This window comes from Salmo salar, chromosome 12, assembly GCF_965601325.2.
Source record: "Salmo salar chromosome 12, fSalSal1, whole genome shotgun sequence".
Classification (NCBI taxonomy): domain Eukaryota; kingdom Metazoa; phylum Chordata; class Actinopteri; order Salmoniformes; family Salmonidae; genus Salmo; species Salmo salar.
Genome location: NC_138302.1, coordinates 61669538 through 61697363, shown reverse-complemented (window position 1 = coordinate 61697363; position 27826 = coordinate 61669538). Strand labels below are relative to the sequence as shown.

Below are 27826 nucleotides of genomic sequence, written 5' to 3'. Positions count from 1 at the left end.
CACTCTATAGAGTAGCGCACTGCACAGCCGATGTGCCTAAAGGCAATTTCCCTGACGTTCACGGAGATCACATTCACAGTAAATGCTGCGCATGTCGGCTGACCTTCAAAAGTGAAGAGCAATGTGCTGCCGTTTAACGCGCCTTGGATTGAATCCCAGCCTTAGTGGATTAGGCTATTTCAACCACATCACGCTTCACCATCTGGCACCATCCGACGAACGAATCTGAGTTTGACGCATGCCAGGATAATGCTACCTGCCCCAATGCATAGTGCCAATTGTAACGTTTGGTGGATGAAGAATAATGGTCTGGGGCTGTTTTTCATGGTTCGGGCTAGACCCCTTAGTTCCAGTGAAGGGAAATCTTAACGCTAAACCATACACTGACATTCTAGATGATTCTGTGCTTCCAACTTTGTGGCAACAGTTTGGGGAAGGCCCTTTCCTGTTTCAGCATGACAATGCCCCTGGGCACAAAGCGAGGTCCATACAGAAATGGTTTGTTGAGATCGGTGTGGAAGAACTTGACTGGCCTGCACAGAGCCCTGACCTCAACCCCATCAAACACCTTTGGGATGAATTGGAACGCCGACTGCGAGCCAGACCTAATCACCCAACATCAGTGCCCGACCTCACTAATGCTCTTGTGGCTGAATGGAAGCAAGTCCCCGCAATAATGTTCCAACTAGTGGAAAGCCTTCCCAGAAAAGTGGAGGCTGTTGTAGCAGCAATGGGGGACCAACTCCATATTAATTCCCATGACTGCAATGAGATGTTTGACAAGCAGGTGTCCACATACTTTTGGTCATGTAGTTTATTTTAGTATTAAACAATGTCTTACTGCAGTAACAGTCAGTAAACACTCAATTTCAAAAGTGCCACAAGACTTTCAAAAACTTTCATCAAAATGTCATTGAGGTATAAAATGACTACTGAAAGTGTTAAATATACAGTCAAATATTCAGTACTGAGTACATAAACACAACCTGTGATAAATGTTTAATTTTAATTTGACTAATTAGTGTGCATGTTTAAGCTAAATCTGTGATGTGAAGTCTACTTAGCTTAAATGAGTTCACTCATAAAGCAGAACTGTGTCGACATTTGACAAACAACTGTTCAACAAGGGGAAATATTTACATTACAAACATCAAGGAATTAAAGCAATAGCAAGAACATATCTGGGCTGGGATTCAAACAATGTAGAGGACATACGTTACCAGAGATTTGATGTACTGTATTCAGGATTTCAAGCTGAAAGTCTGCACAAAACATTTTTTATTTATTTGGGACCTCATGATAATTGATACTTAATCTGATTACCGGCAACCAACTATTGGGATTTTTAAACTGATATACTTTGTTTGGCTGATAAAGATCTCTTATTTTTCTCCAGTGTGTCAGCGAACATCTTCTGCTTCATGTTCCTCAGGACATGCATGGTGATCTTCACAACCCCATCTCTGGCACTGCTCTCCTGCTTCTCATCTTCAGCGTCTACCATTTTCTCGTCCTCTCTCTGACTCCAAAATAATTCTGGGTGATCTGAACTCAGAATCCTCTTGATCTGAACTTAGCTCATTCCTCGCAAATGTGATGACATTCTCTCCAAGTGTCTGAACACACAAAATGTAAAAGTTCAGATCGAAGGAACACCAAAGTTATTTCAACATATTGTAGAACTATACCTTCACTGAGGTAATCAAGACCAATGTAAATCATCTCACCCTGACTATATAAAGGCCAGGTGTGTGTGATGCTGGGCAGACCGACCACTGGGAATATCTGGCTCTGATCTCTGCTGTTGGTCTCTGTGGACAAAACATGAGATTATACACCTTACTCTGTACATACAGTACCTGAACACACACACACAAACACACACACACACACACAGGTTTATAAACATCATATGGGCATATGATTATGTGCTGTATTTGAAGATATAGCTCTTGTACCTCTGTTTGGTAGATAAGTCTTTCTTGCTGAATTTAAATGGAAGTTTCATAGACTGGTTACTCTTCATGAGAACACAGCTGGGTAGAGGGGAGTCTCGTCTTTCCAGCTGGATTGGGCTTCAACACAACAGAATCAGACCTTTACTCTAGTCTATTCTGTCTAATGATGGTGTAATAATATACAAACTCGGAGCATAAATGCTACAGTGTACTCACGCATGCACCCACCCATGCATGCATGCATGCACGCACTCACTCACTCTCTCCCTTTCCTCCCACCTTTTAGCTTTTGTGTTAGTGTCATGTTCCCCTGAGAGATTCATCTTAGAGGCAGTGCCCCGTCCTCTCTCAACCCCACAGAGACTCATCAGAGGCAGTGTTCGGGCCAGTAACCGAAAGGTTGCTGGATCGAATCCCTGAGCTGACAAGGTAGAAATCGGTCGTTCTGCCCCTGAGCAAGGCAGTTAACCCACTGTTCCGCAGGCGCCGAAAACATGGATGTTGATTATTGCAGCACCTCTCTGATTCAGAGGGGTTGGGTTAAATGCGGAAGACACATTTCAGTTGAATGCATTCAGTTGTCCAACTGACTAGGTTTCCCCTTTCTGTCCCCCTTCCCTCTCTCCCTAGTGAGCCTCTTTAAGCCTAAACAAAGACATGCAGCGTATGTTAAAGTGAATCAATAATACAGACAGCGATATAATAGTCATAAAACACAGCAGTTGAAGCAAAGTTCAATGAAGCACAATACAATTACCAATAAAAACGTGCTTATGGAACAGTCTTGATAGGGATCATTTGGGAATAAGTATGACCTTTTATATAACATTTCTATTGGGAGTTCTGGTTGCCATTCATGTAGTGAATTCTTTGTTTCTCTGATTCAAGCTCAGTGATACAAACTGTTGCAAGTGAAGTGCTTTGTCAATGCTGTATCAATAAACCCAAGCACACAGTCCAGTGAAACAAACTGACACCTTGGCCTAAGTACCACACCACTGTTTACTAATTTAGCCTTTTCTTGTATTTACTTTACTAGAATAATAATCCCTATCAATTTTTTTGTTTGTAGGCTGTGCTCTATCTAGGTAGAGATTGTGACAATGTTGCACTAGATCAAGTCCTTGTCTCCATTGTGCAGAAAGCTTTCCTTCTTGTGCTATCCTACTAGAATCAGACAATACATTTCATGTTTTCATCATTAGTTGGGTCCTTGCCTTGTGGTTTGGAATCACAACTAGAACATCAGGACATCAAATCACTGAAATATCTTTATTTCTGTTCTTGAAGGCAGCTTGAGAAAAGTTGTTTGTGCACCTCTGAAGTACAATGTAGCTCTTTGGCCTTTTAGGTGTCCTTCGCTGGCCTTCTACAACTGAACTTTGGATTCCATAATACCAGCAATAAATGATGACAGGTAAAGTTCTGGGTGTATAATATATATATATTTTTTAATGATAATTAATATCCAAAATATTTTACCCTTTAAACACCAACCCAATATGCAGGCTGACTCCACTTAGATTGCTTGAGAAAATATTTTTCATTGTATTTTATCAATTTTTTATTAAAAGGAATTCACAGCCAAGGTCTGTATTGGGTATGATCACACTCCTGCAGGGGCCTACTCTCTGTTGGCCACTTGATGGGGGAACAGCACGGCAATATCAACTTCAGGATAGAGTAGGCTCACTCTATGGTCCTGTTTGAATAGCATTTGAATACTTTCCTTCCGTGAGGAAATCACAGATCTGGCATGGTAAAATGGTGAAAGCACTCGAGTGGAATACATGATATCACCTGCTATTGACACACACACACACTCTCACACACCCACGCACACACACACGCACGCACGCACACACACAGGATCATTGACAGATCAGGATGAAATGATGTATTTTAAAGTCAGAGAGTCAGACACCTGAGAAACTCAACAGAGTGAGGTGCTAGGCAGCCAATCTATCTCAAGCATCGGTCTTTATGTTAAAAACTTCCATCACATTTCCCAGATCTACATGAGGTACCGTGTGGATCTGTTGGTAGAGCATGGTGTTTGCAAGCCTGGGTTGTGGGTTTGATTCCCACGGGGGACCAGTACGGGAAAAATGTATGAAATATATGAAATGTCTGAAATGTATACATTCACTACTGTAAGTTGCTCTGGATAGGAGTGTCTACTAAAATGTAAAATGTACATCCAGGGTTTGTCACTTCAGAAGCTTATTGTTCACAGGATATTGTTTACACTTCTGGAATTGTCATTGTTTTTAAGCTGCTGGAAAGTATTCTAATATTAGGCTCATTGAGGTGAGAGAATGTGTTTGTAGCTTATGTAGCCTGTGATGTAGGGCAGGCCTATGCCTACTAGTCTTTTATATTGTCTGGTGCAATGTAAAGTCTATTTTATGGGGATCAATTTAGCAAGCCTTTATGGAAATATCACCTATTTGTTTTGGTGGAAATGTTGTTTTCTTCCCCTAGCAACTGGCAGAACTTCATACTAGTGCCACAACAAGCCAAGTTCAGTTGTTTCATAACCCTCCTGTGGACAAGGGGGCGGGAAGGATGCCGAAGACGTCATGGCTGCAGGACTCCGCTTCCATAGATATTAAGAGAGGAGAACGTTTCGAGGAACGACCGGAGTGAAGGCTTGACGACATCACTGCTGCAGCCTAGACATTGAGAAGCCCAATTCGATTGAAACGCTGCTCTTTTTGGCGCGAGGTCATCTTCGGCATTTCTTCAAGTAAGTGGGTCTTTTCTATGCACATTATAGCTGTTCCAGATGCAGAGCATTTTCATGAAATAACGGGAAAATCTTGAAGTTACCCGGTACAGTTCATGAAATAACTAAATAAAGTGTAAACTGTAGCCATTTATTTCCCTCTATAGTTTATTCGCCCAATAATTTTTTTGTTTTGTTGCTTTTTTGTGTCAGCAATTAGACATTGTTCTTAAGTGGGGCTAGTTACCCCCTAGTACGCTAATAGCTATCCAAGTCAACTTTAGGAAACTCTCTACCCTTGCCATAACTTGCTTTGTGTAGTTGAGCAGGGGGGGACTGGCCATCTGGCATTTTAGGCAAATGCCAGAAGGGCTGGTCTACTTTTAGTCTAGTGGTTGGGCCTGTCTAATTTGTTTTTATTTTGGGAGAAAAATATCATTATCTGCTAATGACAAAGACTTATCTTTGTCTGCCTTATGCTGGAAAATGGATGCCGAGGCTTTGATAGTTGTTCTTTACTGCTTGAGGTATTTACAGTCCACTCCAAAATGATTGTCCCCCTTGATAAAGACTGTATAAAATAATAATACAAATACTTAGTATTTGTAAATAATACAAATACTAAGCTATATTGTTTGGCAAAAATTTTGGGGAAATTATATTATTTTACACTAATACAATTGCTCAAAGGAAGTGATTTTGTTTAACAAGTAATACAAAGAAATACAAAAAAAGATAGTTGTCAAAATTCTACTTAAATTTTTTTTAATCTCAGTTTAAAATCACTGGAACAGTGGTAGACTTGTTGGAAAAGGACGGACGTGTATCTTGTCCCCACACACAGTGAGGAAAATGGTTCAGGAGGCAAAGGAAAATCCAAGGGCCACAGTTGGAGAAATACAGAACTGGGTATCAACTTGGGGTCATCAAGTCTCTGAATCTACAATTAGATGCCACCTCCATGCCAATAGGCTCTTTGGAAGGGTTGACAGATTTTTCAAATTTTATTGAAAGCGACCAACAAATGTAAACGCCTGGAGTTTGTTAAATGACATTGGCACTTGGGTTGAACCGAGTGCTATGGTCAGATGAGACAAAAATGTATTTTATTTTTTATTTCACCTTTATTTAACCAGGTAGGCCAGTTGAGAACAAGTTCTCATTTACAACTGTGACCTGGCCAAGATAAAACAAAGCAGTGTGACAAAAACAACAACACAGAGTTACGCATAAACAAGCGTACCGTTAATAACACAATAGACAAATCTATGTACAGTGTGTGCAAATGTAGAATAGTAGGGAGGTAAGGCAATAAATAGAGGTGAAATAATTACAATTTAGCATTAACACTGAAGTGATAGATGTGCAGATGATGTGCAAGTAGAGATACTGGGGTGCAAAGAGCAAGAGGATAAATAACAATATGGGGATGAGGTAGTTGGGTGTGCTATTTACAGATTGGCTGTGTACAGGTACAGTGATTGGTAAGCTGCTCTGACAGCTGATGCTTAAAGTTAGAGAGGGAGATATCAGACTCCAGCTTCAGTGATTTTTGCAATTCGTTCCAGTCATTGGCAGAAGAGAACTGTAAGGAAGGCGGCCAAAGGAAGTGTTGGCTTTGGGGATGACCAGTGAAATTTTCCTGCTGGAGTGCGTACTACGGGTGGGTGTTGCTATGGTGACCAGTGAGCTGAGATAAGGTGGGGCTTTACCTAGCAAAGACTTATAGATGACCTGGAGCCAGTGGGTTTGGCGACAAATTTGTAGTGAGGGCCAGCCAACGAGAGCATACAGCTCGCAGTGGTGGGTAGTATATGGGGCTTTGGTGACAAAACGGATGGCCCCGTGATAGACTGCATCCAATTTGCTGAGTAGAGTGTTGGAGACTATTTTGTAAATGACATCGCCGAAGTCGAGGATCGGTAGGATAGTCAGTTTTACGAGGGTATGTTTGGCAGCATGAGTGAAGGAGGCTTCGATGTGAAATAGGAAGCCGATTCTAGATGTAATTTCGGATTGGAGATGCTTAATGTGAGTCTGGAAGGAGAGTTTACAGTCTAACCAGACACCTAGGTATTTGTAGATGTCCACATATTCTAAGTCCAGAGTAGTGATGCTAGTCGTGCGGGCAACAATTGGTTGAAGAGGACAGACGATTTTTATGCATTACGTGTTTCAGCACTCAGCGGTCCTGTTCGGTGAGCTTGTGTGGCCTACCAATTCAACGGTTGAGCTGTTGTTGCTCCTAGATGTGTCCACTTCACAATAACAGCACTTACAGTTGGCCGGGGCAGCTCTAGCAGGGCAGAAATTTGACCAACTGATGTCACATCCTATGACGGTGCCTCATTGAAAGTCACTGAGCTCTTCAGTAAGGAAATTCTACTGCCAATGTTTGTCTATGGAGATTGCATGGCTGCGTGCTCGATTGTATACACCTGTCAGCAACGGGTATGGCCGAATCCACAAATTTGAAGGGGTGTCCACATACTTTTGTATTTTATAAATGCCCATCCATGTGGTAGACCCACCATTTGTAAAACTGGCTTTTTCATTGGCTTTATTAGTCCTGATTCCTGTGACTAATCAATTTAGCTATTTAAGCTCGGAATATCAGCTACCCAACTTTATCAGGAGTTATTGTGAGCCTATTTGCAATGTGTTTACACACTGGGAAATGCAGAAGTATTTTATTTTTCGCTATGATCAGCTGGTCAAAAATTGACCTATACAAACTTGAAACCACTGATCATGACAATGGTGTGAAACTCCTGGACAACAGTTGTGATTGTCCATTCCATATTGTCCATTTTACTTTTACCTGTCCTGCTTTTAGGATATGTTGTTTGTTAATGTTACAGTGCATTTTCTATTTGATTGGGCGCCATTTAGGTTAGGCTATTTGATCAGAGACACCTGCATGATGTAAAAAGTGTCCATCTCATTACATTGTCGTACATTTTACCTCCAGCCTGTAGACTACAGAAAAGGCCACATACTCGTTCTACCATATCCTATATCTGCTACGTGATTTATGTTAGAATATTTTTTTGATGGAACGTTGGTGGAGCGCCGCAGCGGCGCGCTGGGAATGGGCAAGCTAAATATCTTGTGCCCCTGCCTTTGACAAAGTGGCCACTGTTTATCACAGGGCGGCATTAGAGCTCACCTAAAAAGCCCATATCCCACTGGTTGAGAGAAATTGTCATTGTTTTTGGGCAGAATTATGTGATGTTTTATGTGTCGTTGTTTGAGGTGCGTCTTGGTCAGTTTAGCTCAGAAAATTCCGCCTCGTCAATCTGCCGTCATAGACAGCCACCTAATCCTGCCTAATGAGCGGGCCGGCCGTGGTCCGGGTTATATATAATATTAAGGGAAAACAAAGATATTTATGAGTATTTGATTAATTAAGGCTGATCATTTTGACCATTGCTCCCCCAAGTTTGCTACCTCAGCAGTTTGTTTGTCTTTACCATGACGTCGACAGGGTTAGTTGCCCCTAGGATGGGGCTTAAGTGCAGGGCTGGTTCCACAGCCCTGAGGGGTAGTAGGATCTCCGGCCCAGGCAGAGATTAAAACATAGGAGCATGCAAAACACAACCACATGTGAAACGCATTAGGCCCCCAAAGTTGAGTTCCGTCTGGGGCATGCCGTTCCCTTCAGCCCAGCAACAGGAGAAAAGCCTGCACTGCTGACAACCCTACACAAACCTCTGTCAGTAAATGGTGAAGCAAAGCAGTTACATTGCCATGACATAGAAGCAGCAGTCGATTTGTTTTCTCTAAACTGTATTATGGTGTATTGTGGACTTTGAACTGAATGGGGAAATCTTCCCATCCATCCACCCACCGATCTATCTATCTATCAATCGATCCACCCATCTACTGTATCTATCCATGAAACTAAAAATCTCTCCTCTGCTGTGAACATTGCTCACCGCGAGAGATTTGTTTTGCATCCACCATCCCCAATCCTCCAACATTTCTCAGTCTACCCTGGCCTGGAATTGTGGTTAATTCTAGATTGCTGGAGAAGGCTGTGAGGTTGAATGTCTGCCAAATAGTCCGTCTCTAATGATTTGATGTATGATGCTCAGTATGATGCTCAAAATACAAGAAGACTTATTTCTGTCCGATAAAATGCAAAACGCATGCTGAGTGCTTGACTCAAACCACTCACCACTCAAACTGTAGCGGTCCATTGAATATGTGTCTGTTTTCTGTTGGTATAGAGTAGATGTTCAATCATTTCAGAAATCCCTCAATTGTTAAAAGCTGTAAAATATATATATATATATATATTTCTGCAACCCATAGCATATTACAATGGTCTTCAACTGGCGGCCTGTGGTCCAAATCTGGCCCACGAGTCGATTTGATGTGGCCCGCAAAAGTTTCCTAAATTAAGTTAAATACCCACGACATAATACATCACATTGCTTATGGCAGTCATTCATTGGTCACTCTGGTCTGTGTCTCCCTCCTCCAGGTGGCCTACAGTACAGTGTGGTGAGTTCCCTGCCCATTCCTAGCAATGCCGTCTCCTTGCTCTCTCCTGTGCCGCCTGGCCACGCTTCTCTGTGTGTGGGTACTTTGCCAGGCCCAGTTGGATACCAAACTACCCCCTGGCACCCCCATCATCCAGCTGCGTCTGGCAGGGGACAAACACAAGCACTACGAGGGCCGGGTTGAAGTCAACTATAATGGAGAGTGGGGCACGGTGTGCGACGATGACTTCTCCATCCATGCAGCCAACGTCGTGTGTAGAGAGTTGGGCTACGTGGAGGCTGTATCCTGGTCTCCTTCTTCCAAGTATGGCAAGGGAGAAGGTAAGGAACACAGGGAGAAGAGATGGTTCAGTAACATGTTGGAATCTGAAATCCACTCTGACCATTAAGACTTTACTTAAAGGGATTGTTCAGAGAAATTATATATTTTGAAACAAATACATGTATCCCAGAAAGGGGAGTCGCTCTTATCCAGAGTGACTTACAGGAGCAATGAGGGTTAAGTGCCTTGCTCAAGGGCACATCGACAGATTTTTCACCTAGTCGGCTTGGTGATTAAAACAGCGACCTTTCGGTTACTGGCCCAACGCTTTTAACCTGTTCTATTACAACCGGAAGACACATAGGTGAGATAGAGTAAAGAGTAGTCACTCTTTGCAGGAACTATGATTAGCATAGCAAGGAGACGAAGTCTCAATGGCAACACGAGTCATTAACAAGGGGCGGTTGTGTTAATAACATCAATCATCTAGCTTTTATAGAGAGCAGCCGGAGCTTCATTCAACTCCATACATACTGTTTCATTTACAACATTCAGTCAGAATTATGGAGTTGGGAAAGTAATTAGACATATGACTGTACTAGAGATCTTCAAGACAAGTGGGATGATCAGATTATGTCTGTGCGTCTGGCTTAGTGTGTTTCCAGTTGCCAATCGTTTTCCTCACGTAGGGTTTGATTGGTGTGTATCAGATAGACTGCAATGGGTTAAACATTGCTTTTTGAGGGATTAGGGTCCAAGACAGGGGAAATGTGCTGCATTAGTCCCGGGATTTCCATAGGACAAATCACATTCTGTTCTGAGCTGCTGAGATAGAAGTCATATAATGTCAGTTCACTGCATGTGCCCAGATGATTTCTTGATCTTGAAATATGTAGACTGAAGAGTTGTTCGCTGGGAAAGCTAGACTTTTTTTTTCACAGGTAACATAGGAATAAGGTGTGGATATCCACCAGCATAGGCCCAACATTCCAGGAGCAATTCTGCAACATTTAAAATCTCAAAAGGCTAAGTTAATAAGCCCTATCAGAATCTGAAGAGAACAGTAGACCATTTAGATTAGTCTAAAGAGCCATAAATGTTAGTTTTTTTACAAGTGACGGCAACTGGAATTCTGTAACACTTATTTCTTGCATGAAGTAGTCAATCTAACCTAAGCAATAGGTGAGTTGTCATGAACTCATTAAGCCTAGTCCTGGACTTAAAATAATGTTCAATGGAGAATATACTGTACATTGAAAGTTGATAACTAGACAGGCCCAAATTGTTACCCAAAGGTGTTGTCTGTTGAAGCCTAAAATGGATATAGGGTGTTGAGAATGGAGAACGGAGAGGGTCCCCTTACCTTCATGTGTGGTCATCAGAGAATATGTCTCTGTCCCCCATTGTTTGTAGGCCGGATCTGGTTGGACAACGTCCACTGTTCGGGACTAGAGAGAACCCTAGCCCAGTGTGAGTCCAATGGCTTCGGAGTTTCCGACTGCAAACACTCTGAGGACGTGGGAGTGGTGTGTAGCCAGAGACGAATCCCCGGCTTCAAATTCATCAGTACCCTCACCGACAATGTGGAAGTAAGCCTTAAAACATACAGACACACGTGTGAGCACATAGAAAAATGCACACACACACACATGGAAATGCACACAAGTATGTACGCATGGCCGCGCACACACGCCATCGACATGATTGCATCTTTGCTTTGATTGGATGCTGTTAAGGTGCTTGTGTAGCAATTTCACAGCAATGCAGGACAGATGAGAATATGTGTTTTGAAGTTTGAATAATAAACAGTAATAATTCCTTGATATCAGAGATCTAGTGTGGAAATGTCTTACAGTTACAGTACGGTTGCGGTGACCGTATTGCCGGCCACACAGGCAGTCATGACCGCAGTCGAATTCCATGTGACCTTTGAGTCACGGTAATCTCCTTTTATGCGCTCTGGACATGCGCTGGTAGTACCCAACTTGTTAACGACCATCTGGTCGCTAATGGCCTGGTACCCAGGGCTCTATGGTCCCTCTAACCACTCTGACATAAATGCAATTGAAAATCACATCAAACACATCATCAAAACAGTATGATTCTTTAAAAATCACCTCACTGTGATGATCAATTTGAAGAAAGAAGTAAAAAAAAAAAAACGGGTTGGAACTGAGTGGAAAACATGGTCGTTGTGGATGTTGTTTCAAAGCCAAACCAACGAAATGGACAGCGCTTTCTAAGGTGATGATTCATTCAAAACACCTATACAGCATATTAGCCCTCCCCCAAAAAACTGAATTCAAATAATGTCTAATAGCCTACCTCATATTACGCACAGCAGAAGAAAATTGAGGGCCAACTGTTTCATGAAATATGTTTAGTTGTGAAAACATGTTACTATCGATGTTCCAAAACAGATTTCACTTCGCTTCACAAATTAAGCACTGGGTAGTTGCAGGAACAGGGTTGGAGAGCCCATGGCATACAGAGTTTGGGCGGAGTATCACCTGTCGCACAGAAAGAGGCTGCATGCTCCTCAAACAGTGTTTGATGCGTAGACTGAAATAAGTGCTCTTATAAACCCAGACATTTCTATATGCAATCCCGTGTGAAAGAAGAGTTTTGATGATTGCCACTAGAAAGAGAAGGATCCCAGCTGCTACTTTATTTATTTCTCAGCTGCTTATATTAAGCACATACTCCGCTATAAACCGGAGTAGCCTTCCCCGCATGAATGAAAAATGAACCATGGGAAAGCGGCCTCCATTCACTATTCAAGTGCATACGGATAACATGTTTTTTCCCCCCTGCCCCTGTTCCCGCCCATTTGATAATAGGCCATTCTAAATTGAAACTCACTTGACATTTTAGTAAAGATGAGATTAAATTAAGTATTATCTGATTGGTGAAATATGATCGCTTGATGAGAGAACAGCGTGTGCAACCTGAGGCAGGGAACAGAGCGCAAGCTTTTTTGCTACTTTCCCAAATCATCACTAGCTTATAGTCGCACCATGCAGCCCATATATGTTTTGATTTCTAAGACATTCTAAGGTTTGTATCATTCACAACTAAAGATTCAAAATAACTCTAAATCTAGCATAAAGGACCTGTTTCAAATGATCACTTTTACGCTCAACATAGCCACTTCATATGTGCACTCGTTCCGGAAGGGCAAAAATATCCTTTCTATTTTATTCCGCTAGTTGCAATTATATTCTTCTTACTATAAAATAATATAACATAATGGCACGGGACTTATAAACATACCTTGTCTGCTAAATGAAGATGGCGCCAACAGACATGGCAGCTCTGCTTCTAGCTGTTTCTAGCACCTAAGCAACTTTGCAGTATTTCATTTTTTTGTGTGTTATTTTTTACATTATTAGCCCAGAACATTTTTTGTGTTATTACATACAGCCGGAACTAACTTTTGGATAGCAGAGTGGTGGTAACTCACCAGCATTACGACCAGGAATACGACTTTCCCGAATTGGATCCTTTGTTTGTACCCCCCAGGGCAATTTAACTTATCCCAGAAGCTGATCCAAGACGCCGTTGGCAGAGAAGAGGTATTCAGAGTGGACTTCTAGTCCGACTCAGGAGGAGCACACACCATCCACCGCTTCTGAGTATATTACTTGCTAATGTTCAGTCTCTGGCCAATAAAGTAGACAAGCTCAGGGCGAGGATCTCCTTCCAGAGAGACATCAGGAACTGTAACACTCTGTTTCACAGAATCATGGCTCTCTCTGGATATACTGTCCCTATCCATACAGCCAGCTGGGTTCTCAGTACATCACGCAGACAGGAATAAAGAACTCTCTGGGAAGAAGAAAGACGGGGCTGTATGTTTCATGATTAACTACTCATGGTGTGATTGTGATAACGTACAGAAACTCAAGTCCTTTTGTTCACCCGACCTAGAATACCTCACAATTAAATGCCGACCGTATTACCTGCCAAGATAATTATTTTCGGTTATAGTCATAGCCGTGTATATTCCCCCTCAAGCCGATACAATGACGCCCCTGAAGGAACTACACTGGACTTTGTGCAAACTGGAAACTGGAAACCACGTATCCTGAAGCCGCATTTATTGTAGCTGGGGATTTTAACAAAGCAAATTTCAGGAAAACGCGACCGAAGTTCTGTTAACATGTAGTACTCGGGCTGCTAAAACACTCAACCATTGCTACTCCAACTTCCAGGATGCCTACAAGGCCCTCCCCCGCCCTCCCTTCGGCAACCCAGGTAATGACTCCTTTTGCTCATCCCTTTCTATAGGCAGAAACTCAAACAGGAAGTACCCGTGCTAAGGTCTATTCAACGCTGGTCTGACCAATCGGAATCTATGCTTCAAGAATGTTTTGATCACGTGGACTGGGATATGTTCTGGGTAGCCTCGGATAATAACATTGATATATACACGGACACAGTGACTGAGTTCATCAGGAAGTGTTTAGGGGATGTTGTTCCCACTGTGATTATTAAAACCTACCCAAATCAGAAACCGTGGATAAACGGCAGTATTCGCTCAAAACTGAAAGCACGAACCACTGCATTTAACCATGGCAAGGTGACTGGAAATATGTTTGAATAGAAACAGTGTAGTTATTCCCTCCATAAGGCAATCAAACAGGCAAAACGTCAGTACAGAGACAAAGTGGAGTTGCAATTGTACGGCTCGGACACGAGACGTATGTTGCAGGGTCTACAGACAATCACAGATTACAAAGTGAAAACCAGCCACGTTGCGGACACCGACGTCTTGCTCCTGGACAAGCTAAACACCTTCTTCACCCGCTTTGAGGATAACACAGTGCCATCGACACGGTCCGCTCTCAAGGACTGTGGGCTCTCGTTCTCCGTGGCCGACGTGAGTAAGACATTTAAACGTGTTAACCCTCGCAAGGCTGCCGGCCCAGACGGCATCCCTAGCCTCATCCTCAGAGCATGCACAGACCAGCTGGCTGGAGTGTTTACGGACATATTCAATCTCTTCCTATCTCAGTCTGCTGTCCCCACATGCTTCAAGATGTCTACCATTGTTCCTGTACCCAAGAAAGCAAAGGTAACTGAACTAAATGACTATCACCCGTAGCACTCACTTCTGTCATCAAGAAGTGCTTTGAGAGACTAGTCAAGGATCATATCACCTCTACCTTAACTGACACCCTGGACCTAATTCAATTTGCATACCGCCCCAATAGATCCACAGACCATGCAATCGCCATCGCACTGCACACTGCCCTATCCCGTCTGGACAAGAGGAATACCTATGTAAGAATGCTGTTCATTGACTATAGCTCAGCCTTCAACACCATAGTACCCTCCAAGCTCATTATTAAGCTCGAGGCCCTGGGTCTTAACCCCGCCCTGTGCAACTGGGTATTGGACTTCCTGACAGACCGCCCCAGGTGGTGAAGGTAGGAAACAACATCTCCACTTTATTGATCCTCAACACAGGGGCCTCACAAGGGTGAGTGCTCAGCCCTCTCCTGTACTCCCTGTTCACCCATGACTGCGTGGCCACGCATGCCTCCAACTCAATCCTCAAGTTTGCAGACGACACAACAGTTGTAGGCCTGATTACCAACAATGACGAGACAGCCTACAGGGAGGAGGCGAGGGCCCTGGCGGAGTGGTGCCAGGAAAATAACCTCTCCCTCAACGTCAACAAAGCGAAGGAGCTGATCGTGGACTTCAGGAAACAGCAGAGAGAGCACGCCCCTATCCACATCAACGGGACCGCAGTGGAGAAGGTGAAAAGCTTCAAGTTCCTCAGCGTACACATCACTGACAATCTGAAATGGTCCACCCACACAGACAGTGTGGTGAAGAAGGCGCAACAGCGTCACTTCAACCTCAGAAGGCTGAAAAAATTGCTTGGCCCCTAAGACCCTCTCAAACTTTTACAGATGCACAATTGAGAGCATCCTGTCGGGCTGTATCACCACCTGGTACGGCAACTGCAGTGCCCACAAACGCAGGGCTCTCCAGAGGGTGGTGCGGTCTGCCCAACGCATCACCGTGGGCACACTGCCTAACCTCCAGGACACCTACAGCACCCGATGTCACAGGAAGGCCAAAAAGATCATCAAGGACATCAACCACACAAGCTACGGCCTTTTCAACCCGCTACCATCCAGAATGCGAGATCAGTACAGGTGCATCAAAGCTGGGATCGAGACACTGAAAAACAGCTTCTATCTCAAGGCCATCAGACTGTTAAATAGCCGTCACTAGCCGGCTACCATTACCGTGAGACCGGCAGTAATTTGCATGACAATAACCAGCTGACAAAATGTCATGACCGCCACAGCCCTACTTACAGTAAATCATTTCGTTAAACCTAGTTTCCATGATATCACATTCTAGCCAGACAAGCAGAAGGGGTTCCCTTAAAACAGGGTTTTCCAACTGGTGGCCCGCACACCGAATTAGGCTGCAGGTGGTTTTATTTGGCCCCCCATGTTTTCTGAGAAAAACAATCAAATATATATTTTTTTCATTTTCATTTTTTTTCGTTGTTGGACATAAAAGACTGTAAAAACACCAGGAAATCAGCGCCAAGGGATTTTAATTAAAGAAATCAAGGATTCACATGCATAATAGAGAGAAACGTGATCATATACAAATGTAAGCAAGATTTTAAATTATTATGTTTTAGTCAAACATTATATCTGTTTGGGCTTCTTTCAGTTAATTTGCAGTCTACAAATTATTTGTAAATATGTTCTGGCCCCCCGACCATCCACGCAAGAAAAAATCGGCCTGTGGCTGAATCTAGTTCATGATCCCTGCCTTAAAAGGTCTAGACTGTGATTGTAAAGATGAATCAATCAAATTTCAATCAAATGTGTGCCGGGTGGAGATTATAACATAAGATTATAACAGAACATGGCCAAGATGTTCAAACGTTCATAGATGACCAGCAGGGTCAGATAATAATAATCACAGGGGTTGTAGAGGGTGCAACAGGTCAGCACCTCAGGAGTAAATGTCAGTTGGCTTTTCATAACCGATCATTCAGAGTTAGAGACAGCAGGTACGGTAGAGGGAGACAAGGCCGAGTATAGCCCACAAAGATCTCCCCCATGTCACGAACCCAAGGGGGGTGCCAACCCGGACAGGAAGATCACGAGTTCCTGTAGGGAAAGTTCAGTTCACTTAGCACCAACAGAGACACATTTCATTGGTAATGTTTGTTCATTGAGAGGGTCTGTGTGACTTCAATCAGCATGTCCACAACACTAAAGCTCGAGTTTAGTTTAACTCAAGTTTGACTGTATCTGTATTGATTTTGACAGTTCGCTGGGAGTTGAAAACAGCCTTAGCTAAGTTTAGGGATCACACTAAGTTTTGACTTGGAATGCCCTGAACTCACAGAGAAACAGGTTTTGCGGTGGGATGGAAACGTGACATCATAGAATGTCAACAGACGTGACACAGGTGGGCCACATGTTAAATCTTCCATTAGTGCTCTCACATTTGCCTACAACAGGAAACCAGAGACATTCTAGCCCACTGAGCTATGGTTGGTCTGTGGCCTGATGACTTTACCACAATACGCCCTTCTTTCTGGCGTAACCACGGTAACGACCTCCTCTCTGACATCTGGGATGCTAACCAGGTGACTCACAGAGAACCAGACTCTGACTGGTGTGGAGGAGATAACGACAGTGTATATAACACACTGGCGCACACACACACACGTGCGCACACACAGGGGGAAAACCATCCCATCCCGTCACGTTAATGAAAGCACCTCTGTGCCAGACGGAAAGTCTGCGTGGGATTTATATACCTAAAGGGAGGAGGGAGGCATTTCTGTTTTAACATGGGACACTTCAACACTAATCTAAAACTCCTGCGGTCCGACAGGAGCGAGGAATAGCATGAGTATGGCCGTTTATGTGAGCCTAGCTCATCCAGTAGTGTTTGTGTTTCCCTTGAATGTGTTTGAATTGAAATAAGAGTTTAAAGCCATCTAAAGCTGAAAGGCCAGTCTGTGGTTTATCTTTTTAACAGTTAGCAGTTGAGAGCAGCAGGATAGTCAAATGCCACATACTTCGCTAGACTAGAGAATTGGCAGTGTTGCCCGGTTTAAAATTTCAGTGGATTCTCCCTCAGTTTCTGTGTTTTCACTAGGCTTCATAAGATAACAAGGCTCTGGAGGACGTCTCAGATCTCTGTGTATCTTTCTCATTAAATGGCCAACACCGTGAGAAAGGATGAGGAAGCTGGGGCCAAGCTTCCTGCCATCCAGGACCTCTATATCAGTTGGTGTCAGAGGAAGGCCCTAAAAATTGTCAAAGACTCCAGCCAGCCTAGTCATAGACTGTTTTCTCTGCTACCGGACGGCAAGCGGTACCGGAGCGCCAAGTCGAGGTCCAAAAGGCTTCTTAACAGCTTCTAACCCCAAACCATAAGACTCCTGAACAGCTAATCAAAAGGCTACCCAAACCCCTCTTTTACGCTGCTGCTACTCTCTGTTTATCATCTATGCATAATCACTTTAACTCTACCTACATGTACATATTACCTCAAATACCTCAACTAACCGGTGCCCCCGCACATTGACTCTGTACCGGTACCCTCTGTATATAGCCTCGCTTGTTATTTTACTGCTGCTGTTTAATTATTTATTACTTTATTTAAATAAAAAAAAGGTACTTATCTATTTTTCACTTAACACTTATTTTTTTAATTAACTTCTTAAAGCATTGTTGGTTAAGGGCTTGTAAGTAAGCATTTCACTGTAAGGTCTACACCTGTTTTATTCGGCGCATGTGACAAATACGATTTTATTTGAAAATGGAGAGTAGAGGACGAGAGGCAGTGAAATAGGACACGTGGTCATGACATTTACTACTTTCAAGGCTTAATGAAGCCTTCATACGCCTTTTATAAGGCCTATATAGATGCTTCAGGAATCATTCATAAGCTTTAGCGTGGAATCTAAATGGGCAAAGCTAGTTCAATAGATGAATCCCCATCCTCAAACTTTACCCTGTTCTTTTAATACCTAGATGCCTGCTTTACAAGGATATGGCACCCGCTGTTTATTTGTGCCCTGTTTGTTTACCTTTCTATGGGTGTTATTACAGCTAACTGTCCCCACCCTGTCAATATTTCCCTGGACTGACCAGTCTTTCAACTAGCAGGGGAGTGGAATGGGAGTGGAATGGGAAAAGGTGTCATTTCGACCCTTCACCAGGCCTGACCTTGCGTCAGAAACAGGCACAAGCAGCTCCTGTGACTGACTGTCTTCCATTCATTCATGGGATGAAGTGGTATTCTATTCAGGGTTTCCGACCAGGTCACGCCATCACCTGACTGTGTCAATATGTCTTTATGTAGCCTAGTTAGACCCGACCAGACAAACCCGTGTTACATGCTAATTCAGTTATTCATATTCTATCAGAGATATTCCTATCTTGTAATGCTCTAGCCTGTCCTGAAGCTAAAAGTAAAAACAAAAAAGCACTATTTAGAAATGTCTTTGAGTGTTTTGGGGGTTCTCTGCTTGTCAAAGGCTTGTTTGTTGTGTGTATGTGTGTTGTGTGTGTGTGTGTGTGTGTGTGTGTGTGTGTGTGTGTGTGTGTGTGTGTGTGTGTGTGTGTGTGTGTGTGTGTGTGTGTGTGTGTGTGTGTGTGTGTGTGTGTGTGTGTGTGTGTGTGTGTGTGTGTGTGTGTGTGTGTGTGTGTGTGTGTGTGTGTGTATGCATGTATCTGTGCGTACTTTACACTAGTTAGCTGTCAAAAAAGAACAAGACCACACAGATCTGGCAATTAAATTAAGCCTTTACCACAATGATAGGTTGTCCATATTAAAGACATGAGTACTGCAGGTGACTAAAAGTTGTCTTTCCGTCATTTGAAATAAATCAATGCTCTTTCGGTGGAAAGACACTGAATTATTGTAATCTTCTGATGATTGTTTCACAGACATATTTTTTTGTTAATTACGCAAAACTTAAATGTCATGATATAGTAGCTTATGACCATTTCGTCCATCTCACTTCACACTGGGACTTTCATGGTTCTCCTAGCATTTAGTCCTTATAAATCATCTCAGTTGTTCAGTTCTGCTCCAGGCAGATTCTCCTTGTATGTGTTAGTTCTATCCAAGCAGAGCATCCCAGACCATCAGACTAGTCCCGGACGCTTTGCTTTGACCCCGGTCATTTAGCTATTTCCTGTCAGCGACATTAGCCTTTCTTTGGTGCCACATCATGTTGACCTTTTTTGGTCAGTGTCAGCCATGTTTTGACAATGGAACTAGATGGATACTGTGCATGACTCAGCTCTGCTGTGCTATGTCGCTAATGAGAATCGGCTTGTGCTTACGCTAGTGTTGTATATCTTAGTAGGAGTCATTGTGTGATATTTGGTCTCTGCTTTGTATACTGTAGGTCTGTTTGTCCTCTGTTTGGTTCCTCCAAGAAGCCAAAGGATGAAGCCAAAGAATGAACTGAATGAAGTCATCTAGTGGGGGCTTCTCTCTTCAGACCCAAACATTAGGAGGTGGGCAGGAAGCGTTGTTTATCATTAGCTAACTAACGCCATGATTCAACAAGGACAGCTGCTCACGCAATAGTTCACATGCACGTGGGGATAATGGCTTGCCACACGTGGAACCAATCGCCAAGGTGGCCTAGGGAGTTGGGTCTCAGACGGTTAGCTGGGAGGTACGTCTCGATGTGGAGGGATATTCCATGGGTCTTATTATACACGATATGGGCCATGTATCGTATGATGCTACAAAGCAAAATCGTCAGTGTTCATATCCTGGTGTAAGCAGTTTTGGTGTTGATGTGGTGTTACTTCGTGTTACTATGAACGAACTGAACGCCAGCTGGTGTTGCTTTTTAAGCTGTTAAAAAATACTTTTCTTCCATCAGGGTGTCAAATTGCCCAGTGTTACCTAGTGTTGATTTTTCAGCTGAATATTTCTAGTGTCAATTCAGGTGTTACATTAACTCTGTAAGTGTTAAATTACCACTTATTGGTGTAAAAGAACCACAGTGTTGGTGTTAATAACCAGTTTTAAACCAAAATCATGCCCATCATTATCATATTTCCCAGCATGCTCTATTGCAGTTAGCTCTTTTGTATTGTTTCTTTCAAAATCTATGTTTTTGCATGTACATTGATTGATTAATTAATCTTATGCTAATCAAATATAAATAACATACATTCTTCTAAGCTAATCAAATCTGTTATATGGATTTATTGCACCCTTTACTGAAATGGTTGTTTGAGTTTAGATGCTTAAGGTAATCTCATGTTTTAGTCTTCCCAACCTGGCAGTCATTCTGAATGCAGGTTGTGGGTGAATACAAATTCCAAATATTGGATATCCCCACTCTGGCTGGATTCCAATAGGAATTGCACATCACTTTGCAAGCCAGCATAATGTGACTTGCAAGCCTGATTTCGCAAGCCTGGTGCAAGCCTGGTGTTGGAAAGTATCAATGTTCAAAGGATAACACTTTGAAAAGTGTAAATTCAACACTTTCTGGTGATTCTCACATAAACACACTTCAAAAGTACCCAGAGTGTTCAATTTACAGATATCATTTTGCTGTGTAAGTATATGTTTATCACACACCAACACCCATGCAATATTAACTATTTTGAAGACTATGGTGAGACCAAGCCTTAAGGGGGTTGTTTCCTGGACCCAGATTAAGCTTAGTCCCGGACAAAAAATCATTCTCAATGGAGAATCTCAATTAAAAGTGCTTTTTAATCCAGTTCTAGGCTTAATCTGTGTTTGGGAAATCGTCCCTAAGAGTGTAAAGTCTTTGCAGGTTTTGATTAGTTCTTTCCCGAGTCATTGCAGGTATTGACCGAGAGGTCTTCCCCCAAGTACTTCTGAGTTATGACAACACATGATGTGAAGTCCTTCCATAAAAAGAGCGAAGCAGCAGCTGCTAACACTCTCCAGATGTCGATTACGATTTTGTCTGTTGCTCCCGGCCAAACATACTGTCAACAGACTGCCTAGCAGCAGACCTCTGAGGTCCATATACAGCTACGGGGGGGTGGCAGGCAAAGGTTGCAACCGGGCAAACAAAGGTGTTTTCAAAATTCTCTGTGATACGGTGGAGTTGGAGAGTTTGAGACAGGCTTCAGAGGAGCCTCGTGAGCGAAGGGAGAAAGGAATGTTGCATATTTGGCTGAAGAACAAGGAACGTGTATTAGACGGTTGTTTCCCTCGGTGGCAATCGGAACAGAATGTCCTCACTTACCGCCTTCCCTAACGTCTCATGTTCGACAGCTGTACCAAATCATTTAAGGTTTAGTATATCCTCCAAATGATGATGCGCAGCTAGCAGGCAATGGTGTTGTTTCCCATGTGTTCATCCATGCTTGGCATGTTGCACTCATAAACAACCTTGACCTTATGTTCTGTTTTTATCATAGGAAAAATTGTAAATGAGATGAGGAAACAACAGCCTGTGGAAGTCATTGTGCAGGTTTTCAGCCTCAGTTTATTTACACTACAGGACTGCCTAGGCCTAAGGGCTAGGGGTCAAACTGCTGCTAGCTCTGAAGATTCTGTTGCTAAAAAGACTCCCCTTGTTAGATAGATTCCTCCTGGTATTAGCTCAAGGTGTGTATGTGTGCAACATACAAATAATGATGATAAGACTAATAATATATTTGATAACAAGTTTCATATACAATTGGGTTCGAAAATATTGACACCCTTCTTACATCTAGACGTTCCGCTAGCGGAACACCACTCCAATATCCAATGATAGGGCGTGGCGTGAAATACAAACTCCTCGAAAATCTGAAAACTTCAATTTTTCAAACATATGACTATTTTACACCATTTTAAAGACAAGACTCTCCTTTATCTAACCACACTGTCCGATTTCAAAAAGGCTTTACAACGAAAGCAAAACATTAGATTATGTCAGCAGAGTACCCAGCCAGAAATAATCAGACACCCATTTTTCAAGCTAGCATATAATGTCACAAAAACCAAAACCCCAGCTAAATGCAGCACTAACCTTTGATGATCTTCATCAGATGACACTCCTAGGACATTATGTTATACAATACATGCATGTTTTGTTCAATCAAGTTCATATTTATATCAAAAACCAGCTTTTTACATTAGCATGTGACGTTCAGAACTAGCATTCCCACCGAACACTTCCGGTGAATTTACTAAATTACTCACGATAAACGTTCACAAAAAAACATAACAATTATTTTAAGAATTATAGATACAATCGCGGTGTCCGATTTTAAAATAGCTTTAAGGTGAAAGCACATTTTGCAATATTCTGAGTAGATAGCTCGCCATCACGGGCTAGCTAATTTGACACCCACCAAGTTTGGTACTCAGATTTACTCAAACTCAGATTTACTATAAGAAAAATTGGATTATCTTTGCTTTTCTTTGTCAGAATGCACTCCCAGGACTTCTACTTCAACAACAAATGTTGGTTTGGTTCCAAATAATCCATAGTTATAACCAAATAGCGGCGTTTTGTTCGTGCGTTCAAGACACTATCCGAAGGGTGACGCGGGGACGCGTATCGTGACAATTTTCTTTTAAATATTCCATTACCGTACTTCGAAGCATGTCAAACGCTGTTTAAAATCTATTTTTATGCGATTTTTCTCGTAAATTAGCGATAATATTCCGACCGGGAGTCGTTGTTTTCGTTCAAAGACTGAAAAAGTAAAATGGACTCTTCACGTGCATGCGCACACCCGTCTCATTGTTCTCAGATCGACCACTTACCAAATGCGCTACTGTTTTTCAGCCAGTAACTGCAGTCATCATTCAACGTTCTGGCGCCTTCTGAGAGCCTATGGGAGCCTTAGAAAGTGTCACGTTACAGCAGAGATCCTTTGTTTTGGATAGAGATGACAAAGAAGGCCAAGAAATGGTCAGACAGGGTACTTCCTGTACAGAATCTTCTCAGGTTTTGGCCTGCCATTTGAGTTCTGTTATACTCACAGACACCATTCAAACAGTTTTAGAAACTTTGGAGTGTTTTCTATCCAAAGCTACATATTCTAGTTTCTGGGCAGGAGTAATAACCAGATTAAATCGGGTACGTTTTTTATCCGGCCGTGAAAATACTGCCCCCTATCTATAACAAGTTAAAAAGATGAGCAAAAATGACTGTATAAAATAAATAATTCCAATACTGAGCTATATTGTATGCTCAAAAAAACTCGGAAATTATATTATTTTATATTAATATAATGCTCAGAGAAAGAGATTTTGTTTAACAAGTAATGAAAAAAATCTCAAACGGTAGATTATTAACTCCCGTGTTTTCAATACCTTTCAAAACCTCACCTTGTGAGGATAACGGCACTGAGCCTTTTTCTAAAATGTTTTATGAGTTGGAGAACACATTGGGAGGGATCTTAGACCATTCCTCCATACAGAATCCTTCCAGATCCTTGATATCCTTCGTCTGCGGTTATGGACTGCCCTCTTCAATTCAAACCACAGGTTTTCAATGTGTTTCAGGTCCGGAGACTGAGATGGACATTGCGAAATATAGATTTTGTCATCAATTAACTATTTATTTGTGGATTTTGATGTGTGCATGGGGTTGCTGGAAGATCCATTTGCGGCCAAGTCTCAGCCTCTTGGCAGAGGCAATCAGGTTTTTAGTTAAAATGTCCTGGTACTGGGTAAAGTTCATGATGCCGTTGACCGTAACAAGAGCCCCAGGACCAGTGGAAGCGAAATAGCCCCATAACATCAAAGATCCACCACCATGTTCACCCTGGTCTCATAGACTCCACATAAAATAGTATATATAAATCTGGGACACTCAAATTAGTAAGATATGTTACATTTGGCTCCCGTATGGCACAGCGGTCTAAGGCACTGCATCTCAGTGCTAGAGGCGTCACTACAGACCCTGGTTTGATTCCAGGCTGTATCACAACCGGCTGTGATTGGGAGTCCCATAGGGCGGCGCACTATTGGCCCAGCGTCATCTGCGTTAGTGTTTGGCCAGGGTAGGCCGTCATTGTAAATAAGAATTTGTTTTTAACTGACTTGCCTTGTTACATAAAGGTTAAATAAATAATAATACAAATGTGGTATGCTTACATAAGACAGAATGTTACTTGTGCTTGGATGAATAGATGGGTGGGTGTATAACGCAAACATCTAGCAACTCAAAAGTTGTGTTTTCAAATCTCATCATGGACAACTTTAGCATTTTAGCTAATAAGCAACTTTGCAAGTACTTACTACTTTTGAGCTACTTTGCAAGTACTCAGTATGTTAGCTAACCCTTCCCCTAACCTTTACCATAACCCTTTAACCTAACTCCTAACCTTAACCCTAACCCCTAGCCTAGCTAAAGTTAGCCACCTATCTAACGTTAGCGTTAGCCACCTAGCTAACATTAGCCACCTAGCTATCATACGATATGGATGATGGACATCCACAAATGAATACAACCATACGAAATATAACATATCATAGTAAATTGAGTATCACGGATTTACGTACAGAATCATACAAAATGCTCTGAGACGAGGTTGCCATATTTTTACAGTAGGTATGGGGTTCTTTTCTGCTTATGCATTCTCATTTCGACACCAAACCCACCACTGGTGTGCGTGGCCAAAGAGTTCAATTTTCATGTCATCTGACCAAAGCACCGGTTCTAATCCAAGTGCCAATGCATTTTAGCAAACTCCAGGCATTAACATTAAGTTGGATGATGTGAAAAGAGAGTTCTTTGGCCACATACACCAGTGATGGGTTTGGCGTCGAAATGAGAATGCATGAGCAGAAAAGAACCTCATACCTACTGTAGAATATGGTGGTAGATTCTTTACGTTATGGGGCTATTTTGCTTCCTTCCACAGGTCCTGAGGCCCCACAAAACAATATTTTGGTATTTGTTTTATTAGTCCATTGTTGATATTGTCCCAAAATGTGTTGCATGTCAGCATTCAAGTTTTCAAGATTTACAGTTGAAGTCGGAAGTTTACATACACCTTAGCCAAATACATTTAAACTCAGTTTTTCACAATTCCTGACATTTAATCCTAGTAAAAAGTCCATGTCTTAGGTCAGTTAGGATCACCACTTTATTTTAAGAATGTGAAATGTCAGAATAATACTAGCGAGAATGATTTATTTCAGCTTTTATTTCAGCTTTTATTTCTTTCATCACAATTAGTATTGTTTAACTTGGGTCAACTTCTGGTAGCCTTCCACAACCTGAATTTTGGCCCATTCCTCCTGACAGAGCCGGTGTAACTGAGTCAAGTTTGTAGGCCTCCTTGCTCGCACACGCTTTTTGTTCTGCCCACAAATGTTCTATAGGCTTGAGGTCTGGCCTTTGTGATGGCCATTCTAATACCTTGACTTTGTTGTCCTTAAGCCATTTTTCCACAACTTTGGAAGTATGCTTGGGGTCATTGTCCATTTGGAAGACCCATTTGCGACCAAACTTTAACTTCCTGACTGATGTCTTGAGATGCTGCTTCAATATACCCACATAAATTTCCCCCCTCATGATGCCATCTATTTTGTGAAGTGCACCAGTCCCTCCTGCAGCAAAGCACCCCCACAACATAATGCTGCCACCCCCATGCTTCACGGTTGGGATGGTGTTCTTCGGCTTGCAAGCTTCCCCCTTTTTCCTCCAAACATAACGATGGTCATTATGGCCAAACAGTGGCTTCTTCCTTGCTGAGCAGCCTTTCAGGTTATGTCAATATAGAACTCGTTTTACTGTGGATATAGATACTTTTGTACCTGTTTCCTCCAGCATCTTCACAAGGTCCTTTGCTGTTGTTCTGGGATTGATTTGCACTTTTCGCACCAAAGTACGTTCATCTCTAGGAGGTAGAACACGTCTCCTTTCTGAGCGGTATGATGGCTGCGTGGTACCATGGTGTTTATACTTGCGTTCTATTGTTGTACAGATGAATGTGGTACCTTCAGGCGTTTGGAAATTGCTCCCAAGGATGAACCAGACGTGTGGAGGTCTACAATTGTTTTTCTGAGGTCTTGGCTGATTTATTTAGATTTTCCCATGATGTTAAGCAAAGAGGCACTGAGTTTGAAGGTAGGCCTTGAAATATATCCACAGGTACACCTCCAATTGACTCAAATGATGTCAATTAGCCTATCAGAAGCGTCTAAAGCCATGACATAATTTTCTGGAATTTTCCAAGCTGTTTAAAGGCACAGTCAACTTAGTGTATGTAAACTTCTGACCCACTGGAATTGTGATACAGTGAGTTATAAGTGAAATAATCTGTCTGTAAACAATTGTTGGAAAAATGACTTGTGTCATGCACAAAGTAGATGTCCTAACCGACTTGCCAAAACTATTGTTTGTTAATAAGAAATTTGTGGAGTGGTTGAAAAACGAGTTTTCATGACTCTAACCTAAGTGTATGTAAACTTCCGACTTCAACTGTTTAACTTATGGTGCATACCGTCTTTATTTCTGTATTTTGAAAGTTATGTATCTTGAAAATGTGATTGCTGACATGAAAACCATTTTGGGACTATATCAACAATGGACTAATGAAACAAATACTAAAAGATCGTTTTTGAGTGGTTTTCCTTTATGAACTTTAACCAGTACAAGGACATGATTCCCTTTGCCAGGAGGCTGAAACTTGGCCACATGTCGATCTTCAAGCAAGACAAGACAAAAAAAATCAGCCCCCCCCCCCCGTGGAAAAAATAATCGCAGCACCCCCACCCCCAAACTACTTCCCGGTGGCTATGAAGACAATAACCCCAAGCACAACATCAAAATCCACAAAGAAATGGTTAATTAACAGTCTCTGGATGCATTGAAAACCTGTGGTTTGAACTGAAGAGGGCAGCCAATAAGCATATATGAAGGATACCAAGGATCTGGAAAGATTCTGTATGGAGGAATGGTCTAAGATCCCTCCCAACATGGTCTCTAATCTCATAAAACATTTTTGAAAAAGGCTCAGTGCTATTATCCGCAAGGTGAGGTATTAAAAAAAAGGGGTGTCAATCATTTTGAACCACTACCTTTTTGAGGAGAAAAAAAGATTACATGTTAAACAAAATCTCTTTCTCTGAGCAGTTGTATTCGTATAAAATAATATAATTTCTAATCTTTTTGAGCATACAAAATACCTCAGTGTTTGAATTATTTATTTGAACAGTCATCTTTATCAAGGGTGTCAATCATTTTGGAGCCTATTTAATGTGGCACTACCTTTTTCACTACTAAGTCTCCATTCACTCATCGAGGCTCTAAGGGCTGCCACTGTAAGAGCAGTGTCAGACTGGAATGTGACGACATGCTCTGTGTGTGTGGTGCTGTCCAGTGACTGGACACATAATG

The 27826-nt window shown here is 42.2% G+C and overlaps 1 protein-coding gene across 1 annotated transcript in view; it reads left to right on the top strand.

Annotated features, from left to right (window-relative positions):
* The first annotated feature begins 4533 nt into the window (after positions 1–4533).
* Positions 4534–27826, top strand: part of LOC106565379 (lysyl oxidase homolog 2A) — a 44436-nt gene continuing 21143 nt past the window's right edge. Inside the window, exons 1-3 of the mRNA XM_014132425.3 lie at positions 4534–4707; positions 9176–9515; positions 10870–11045. Of these exons, the coding sequence (XP_013987900.1) occupies positions 9221–9515; positions 10870–11045 (471 nt within the window). The 5' untranslated portion in view covers positions 4534–4707; positions 9176–9220. The remainder of the gene's footprint in view (positions 4708–9175; positions 9516–10869; positions 11046–27826) is intronic.